This window comes from Gracilinanus agilis, chromosome 4 (assembly GCF_016433145.1).
Source record: "Gracilinanus agilis isolate LMUSP501 chromosome 4, AgileGrace, whole genome shotgun sequence".
NCBI lineage: Eukaryota > Metazoa > Chordata > Mammalia > Didelphimorphia > Didelphidae > Gracilinanus > Gracilinanus agilis.
Window position 1 is genome coordinate 422107165 of NC_058133.1, and position 7579 is coordinate 422114743.

The window sequence follows — 7579 nt, forward strand, 5'->3', positions numbered from 1 at the left end:
AATGGTGAATGCATCACCAATGAAAGTGAAATCAAACAATATTGCAAATATTGCAACAAAAATGCCTAGGTTACCAAGGGAATAATGGTCTTGGCCACAATCAAAGGGTCATTTTAAGTTTTAAAAGCAGGTATTCCTCATTGCCAGCTTAGACTTCTATATACTCTGTCATTTTGTAACTTAGGCATATGTAAGCTAATATATAATCCCATCTTAATGACATATCAGAGAAGTGGGATAAATGATCATTCAGGAAATGTCTGCTCAGGAAAGTAGGCTGTCATAGTAAGAGTAAGGGATAAATCCAGCCTCAGACACTTCCCAACTGTGTGACCCTGGGCAAGTCACTTGACCCCCATTGCCTACCCTTACCAATCTTCCACATATAAGTCAATACACAGAAGTTAAGGGTTTAAAATTTAAAAAAAAAAAAAAAAAAAAAAAAAAAAGGGTAAGGGATAAAGCAGGAATGTTACACTAAATATTAAAGAAAATTTAAAAAAAAAAAAACTAGAGAAAGACCACCAATGTTTTGGTTTGAATTCACTATTGAGGACTTATTTAAAAATATATTAAAAACCTCTTTTTAGTAAAAGTAAAAATATTAAGAAATAATAATTTCTCTAAATAAACTAAAAAACTTTACAAATTTTAACCTTTCAGAAAGCAGACAGAACAAAAGGTAAGATCTTTTTTTGAGGCAATGAATTAAAGCTGATAACTAAACAATTTTAATCTAGTATAAATCACCTTCCTGACCACAAAAGTGATCAGGCTACTGACTCATGTTAGTTTATCCTTTGAAGAGATTGTCCTACTCTCCTCAAAGAGAAAAAACTCAACTATTGATCAAAGGAGAAGGTCCTTTTTGACTTATCCAGGAAAACAACTAAGGAAAAAGGAAGGAAACTCATAGCAATTATTGTTTTGGCATGTTAATCCTAAAATATATGATCTTTTCTTTATTCAGTATTCCTATAAATAAATATAGCCTCAATATTTTAAGGATTTGTGATTTCATTTCTTTTTGTGCTGATACAATCATCATCCTTCTATGATTTATTAGACAGTTTGATGAATTGCTAAAGCCAAAATAATTCATAGACTGAGTCTTTAATTTTGCTTTGCTCAAATAAGAAATTAAGGGATATTATTAGTGGCCTACTTCAAAACGTGTTAGCATGTTAGTTCTGAATGTTTCTATAGGGTTCTCCAACACTGGCAGAGGGACATCTAGTTTATTGGAATTTTTCTCAAAAAAAAAATTCTATAACCTTAGCAATAATGGTCCTCAAACAAACCAAGACTTAACATCAATTCAGCACATGCTAAAAAGAACTCAGTGTCATCGTCACATCTTCATGAGATATTAATTTGAGGGTAAAACTTTAGTGGAAGGCAAATAGCACCAGACTGATGAAATTAAGAACATAAACCTGAGAATTATGTCTCCAAGTCTACCTAATAAACTCAAATTGCTAGTAGCTATATTATTCTTAGCTTGAGAATGTCTTAAGTAAACGAACTCCTATGTTACATATTTTTATATATTTATGTATATGTGTTTATATAACTCCTATTTTATAATTTTAATTAATATTTTTAAGAATCATAAGGCAATAAAGAATCCCCACCAAACCTAAAGTACCTAAACATATTAAATTGTTACCTGAACGGACTATAGCTGAATGAAGATGCTCGTGTAATGCCATATTTCCAATAATACGAACTATCTTTCTCTGTATTTTAGGGCAGTCGTTGTTAAGTTGGTATATCCTCTGGAGTAGTTGCAGGCCTCCATTCGCTTCAATTTTATCACAGTGTGTGGCGATCTAACATAATAAATGAATTTAAATTGGATACTGTAAAAATATAAAGACCTGTTCAGATTTCATAGCCCTTTTCAGTACTTAAGTTTCAACATGCATGTAAAAACCATCTTACTTAAAAAATACTAACTGGCCTGATGGATCAATAAACATGGAAAACCATTTATAATCATTCGACTACTAGATTTCATTGATTAGTTTACTTAAGCTAAGGGGAAAAAATTCAAATCCCACACCTAAGTGAAAAAGTTATGCATTTTGTTTAGATCAAATAAATAAATGGGACGCTGTCTTCCTATTTCACATTATATAGAAGACAGCTTTTAAAGCTAAGCATAGAAATGGGGACCAAAATGCCAGGAGGCTACATGTTATGTTCCTAATGTTCCCTAAAAAGTCTGGTCCAGTTGGCAAGTTTAACATGTGTAAGTTTGATGACCTGTCAACCCAACTTTCTTTGAACAGCTCACTAGTGTTCCTGAGTATGTATGATAAACAATGCTAAGTGTTCTCAAACTTGAAAACATTTAAAAAGTCATTGCTATAAGGACAGTGTTGGCTAAAAGTCTGAGTGCCCAGAAGGCAAATTCAAGCTGTCTGTGAGCCCCTATATTACCCAAGAGAGTGGAGGTAGGAAGTGCTTACTTTGGGCAGCTAGACAGAGGGGTGAGGCATGCAAAAACTCGGGCACTGGGAAGAGGGGGAATAGAACAGCTCCCTGAGTGCTGGCTGGCTCTGCACCTGTGCCAATACTTTGGCAATGCTGCTATAGAATATAATTTATATAGGAATATAGTACAACTTGAATTTTTTAAATTTAAATTAATTTTTAAATGTTAAGTTACCTCAGAATGTTTCACTAAAGCCTGCAAACAAAATATCTCTACTGCAGCTGAAGGAACTTCGCCAAAACTTTCAGCATAAGGAAGTCCATTTCCTCCAAAACACCATAAGCCACCCTATAAGCAGAAAAAATTAATAGTTTACTGGAAAAAATATTACCCACAGTTTTTGTTCAGCAACTAAACATAATCCACAGAAGTGTTATATAGGTTACCAGATACCTTTAAAACAATGAAATTGTGTATAAATGAGATGAATAAGTGTAAGACCTGTGATTTGGCACTTTAAAAATCTATTTGTCCAGAGAGGAGGACAAACCCCTGGGAGCAACAGGGACCATGACAGATAGAAGAACCTGAACCCAAGGAGGAGGATTTCCAGATCAACAAGAAAGGGTTTAGATAAGTGGTAAGGGAGGAGCCTGGCACAAAAGGTAATTAATATACCTGTGCTGACTGATTATATGGTAATCTCTTCTCAAATACCTTTAACAAGTTCTTAGAAGCAATTAATAAGCACTTACTAAACTGAATTTAGCCTTCTCTTGAAAACCTCTCTGAGGGGAGACTTACTACCTACCTCTTGAGACAGCAGAGCTCACTGCCTGTTGGGAAGGTTTTCCCTACACTGGGCCAAAATCCCTTTAACTTCTGACCATTGCTCTAGCTTCTACCTTGAGATCAAGTAAAACAAGGCTAATATTTTCAAATGAGACAGACCTTCAAATATCTAAAAAGAGCTTGAAGCCAAAAAAAGTATTTCTTCCTACCTCTTTTTATAAAAGAAGGAATCAAAAGAGTAACAGTCGTAATCTGTCAGTAAAGCTGGGCTAATATTCCAAGTCTGTGACTGATAACTCTGGATTCTTAGGCAAGCAACTTAACATCCTTAAACTGTACGTTTTCTCATTTATAAAACCTAAATAAAAGTCAGATGGCAATCACAACCACAATCATTCTCTAGTCTACACTATCTCACCCTCCCACATTCAACTAATAGCCAAGTCTCATTGACTCTGCTTCCTCAGTATTTCTGTCGTGTACTCTTATTTCCACTCACATTTCAACCACACTAGCCTTCATTGCTTATTCTTTGGTATTCTTATAATTCTGTTAGCCATTTTCCCTGCTACCAATTTGTTTGAAAATTGGATGGCAGAAATGACCACCTGATATTTTTGTCCCACATTATCCACTTAATAATGATGATGATGAGAGCCAATATTTATACAGCACTTACTAAGTGTCAGGCATTGTTTATTGCTACAATCTTTTTCTCTAATCCATTTCCCACACAAATGCCAAATTGATATTTCTAAAACACGGAACTAAACATGTCACAGCTCAGCAGAAGAAGCTTTAGTGATTCCCCACTGCCTTTTGGTTAAAGTGCACATGCCTGTATTTGATATTTAAATTTTTTCATAATTTGGTTCTAGTCTTTCTTTAAAAAACAAAAACAAAAATCTTTAAAAATATGATTGATCATAGAGAGGCAATGTTTAGCCATAGACAGGGCAGAACAAAAGCAAGAGACAAGATTTGTTTTTTCCAGTTTTTCTTTCTAATGGATTACAAATTGCTACTACTTATACACTCTATGTTCCAGTCATTCTGGTATGCCTTCTGTTCTCTGTAAATGACATTACATCTCCCAGCTCTATGATTAGGACACTTCTTCCTTCTCACATGCACTTCTGAGAACTCTTAGTTCTCTTCACAATTTAACTCAAATATCTCTTTCAGGAGGCCTCTTCTTATCCCACCCAGTTGTTAGTCCCCCATCAGTGTATTTATATATATATGTATATATATATATATATATATTCTACATTTATTTATCTTTGTGCATATTGTAAAAAATATGTTAGCTCCATAAGGGCAGGGAATAGTTCTCATTTGTCTTGTATTCCCAACTGCCTGGCAAAGTACCTAAACAACAGCAGGCACTTAATAAATGCTTACTGATTAGCTGCTTGATAGTAATTGCTTCACAGGGTTGTTATTTTTATTTATTTTGTTTTTTAGGCACCCTTACCTTCCATCTTAGAATCAATATTGGGCATTGGTTCCAAGGCAGAAGAGTGGTAAGGGCTAGGCAATGCAGGTTAAGTGCCTTGCCCAGGGTCACACAGCTGGGAAGTGTCTGAGGAAAGATTTGAACCCAGGACCTCCCATCTCTGGGCCTGGCTCTCAATCCACTGAGCCACCCAGCTGCCCCCAGAGTTGCTATTTTTTAAAAATCCATTATTTCTTAAATGTATCCTCTCCATCTTTAAAGGTGCAATCCTTCCATTTTTAATAAATAATCTTCTCTACTTGCTGTTCCCAAAAGAATTACCAGGGGCTAACTTACTGATGTAAAGCTTCTCTAATCTTAGGTTGTCTAGACCCTAAAACAGAGACACAATCTATTTCCAAGTAAGTATTTGACACCTTCCCATGGTTTAAAATATTTCAAGTAAATTTTAAAAATTGGTCCAAATTACCAATAAAAAAAACAACTCTGAAGTTTTATGTCACAACAAAAAAGTTGGCAATCACAGAAATAGTCAGTGTTGGAGGAGTTGTGTTAAGACAAATACTCTAAGGCACCAACAGTGCTACTAAAATACTTTTGATGGAAACCTGAACTGGTATAACCATTTTGAATACCATTTTGGAATCATGCTCAAAAAATGACTAAGATCATAAGAGGAAATGCTCCAAATCTCTACTGATTTGAGAAATGCTAATTAAAACAACTCTTGAGATACCACCTCATGCTTATCAGAGTGGCTATTAAGATCAAAAAGGAAAATAATAAATGTTAACGGGGACGTGGAGGAAATGGGACATTATACTGCTGGCTAGAACTGTAAACTGAAACAATTCTGGAATACAATCTGGAACCATGTCCAAAAGGGCCATAAAACTATGCATATCCTTTGATCCAGCAATATCACTATTAGGTCTCTATCCCAAAGAAATCAGAAAGAGAAAAGGACATTCTTGTAAAAAAATATTTTTAGGATTTCTTTAGGTAATGGCAAAGAATTGGAAATTGAGGGCTGTCCATCAATGGGGAATGGCATAAACAAGTTGTAGTTATATGGTTGTAATGGAAAAGTATTGTGCCATAAGAAATAATGATGACAAGACAAGTTCAGAAAAACCTGGAAAGACTCACATGAACTTATATAAACTGATGCAAACTGAAGTGAGCAGAACCAAGAAAACTGTATTCAGTAATAGAAATGTACAACAATCAACTGTGAAGGAACTAAATTATCAGTAAAACAAGGTTCCAAGATAACCTCAATGGACTTGTGAATAAAAAACACTATCCACAGACAAAGAAGAACTGTTAGAAGCTGACTGCAGATCAAAGCATTACATCCTTCACTTTATTTCCTACATGAGTTTTTTACTTTATATGTGGTATCTTCAGTCATGACTTGGGGAATATGGAAATATGTATATATATTATTATATACTATCATATAATAGTATATATGTATATACTATTAACTATTAACTATATATAACTATTAACTATATATATAGACTATTAACTATATATATATATATATATATAAAATCTTTATATATTATATATAGATTTTATGCAATATAATCTATATCGGACTATTAACCACCTCAGGGAAGGTGGGGTAAGGAGAGAATCTGAATCCCAAAATGTCAGAAAACAGTTGTCAAAAATTAATGTAACTAGAAAAAATAAAATTTTATGGAAAAAATGGCTAAGATGTCCATAGTGTCCATATCCTTTTATCAGAGATCCTGCAGCTAGATATATACCCCAAGCAGGTCAAAGATAGAAAGAAAAGTCTCACATATACCAAAATATTCGTAGTAGCACTTTTTGTAATGACAAAGAACTAGAAACAAAGTAGATTCCTATTTATTATGAATGACTAATCAGATACATAAATTTAATGAAATGCTTCTTTAAAAAATAGAAGATACAGAGAAGTATGAGAAGACTTATATGAACTAATATAGGGAAGCAGAATGAGGAAAACACAATGACTACAATAATGTAAATGAAAAAAACCAAGAAACCAAACTTTAATTATAATGATCAAGGAGAAAATCTTTCTCCTTCTAAGATGTAAAGCACTATGGGTGGGGAACACTGCACATATACTATCAGATGCTATTTTCTATTGATTAGTTCTACTGAATGTCTTTTTTAAAAAACTCTTTGCTACCAGGGATGATTCTAGGTAAGAGAAAGGAAAGGGATACTATAGAAGTATCCCTTCCATATTGCTACTTTCCACACTACAATTGTGCAAGGGGGATGAGACAAAAGGAGCCAGAGACTGTTGCTGACAGTTGAGACCGGAGAGAATTCTGGAAATCTCTCGGAGGGAGAGAGAAGGAGGAGTGCTTCAGGCGGAGGACTGGGAAGAGGGAGGAGGATGACAACCCAGCTTGGATCCAGTCCTGAGGGCTTCCTGAGGATCTTTCTTTGGAAACTGAAACCCTGATTCCCTGATCAAAGTCATTCCATCCCATCTCACCCATCAAGACTTCAACTATGGAGTCAGCTAAGTTTGGACTCCATTCTGGGAGCAATCTCTTAAGACTCCTTCTCCCATTACCCAACCTTGCTGAGAGACCCTTTTTCAGTCAAACCTTACAATTATAGAAAAGGCTGGAAATAGAAAAACAGAAGGAGAAGGATCAAGGGGAGAAGCTTAGGTGTGGGAACCACTAGGGATCCCACCCAAGTGACAGGCCCCATAGGAATAGTGAAGAGGGCACCCCAAAATCCCTCTGCCCTTTACCTCTTTCCCCAGTCTCTGAATTGAGAATAATAAAAGCCATTCATCAGTAAGATAGCGTTCCAAAGTGTCTGAGAGAAAACAAGGGAGAGGGGAACCATAGCTTGGTCTGACT

The 7579-nt window shown here is 35.1% G+C and overlaps 1 protein-coding gene across 1 annotated transcript in view; it reads right to left on the reverse strand.

The window, feature by feature from the left end:
* Nucleotides 1-7579, reverse strand: part of SERAC1 (serine active site containing 1) — an 81129-nt gene that overhangs the window by 47637 nt on the left and 25913 nt on the right. Inside the window, exons 7-8 of the mRNA XM_044675473.1 lie at nucleotides 2675-2788; nucleotides 1670-1832 (exon numbers count right to left, since the gene is read on the reverse strand). Coding sequence (XP_044531408.1) covers nucleotides 1670-1832; nucleotides 2675-2788 — 277 coding nt within the window. The remainder of the gene's footprint in view (nucleotides 1-1669; nucleotides 1833-2674; nucleotides 2789-7579) is intronic.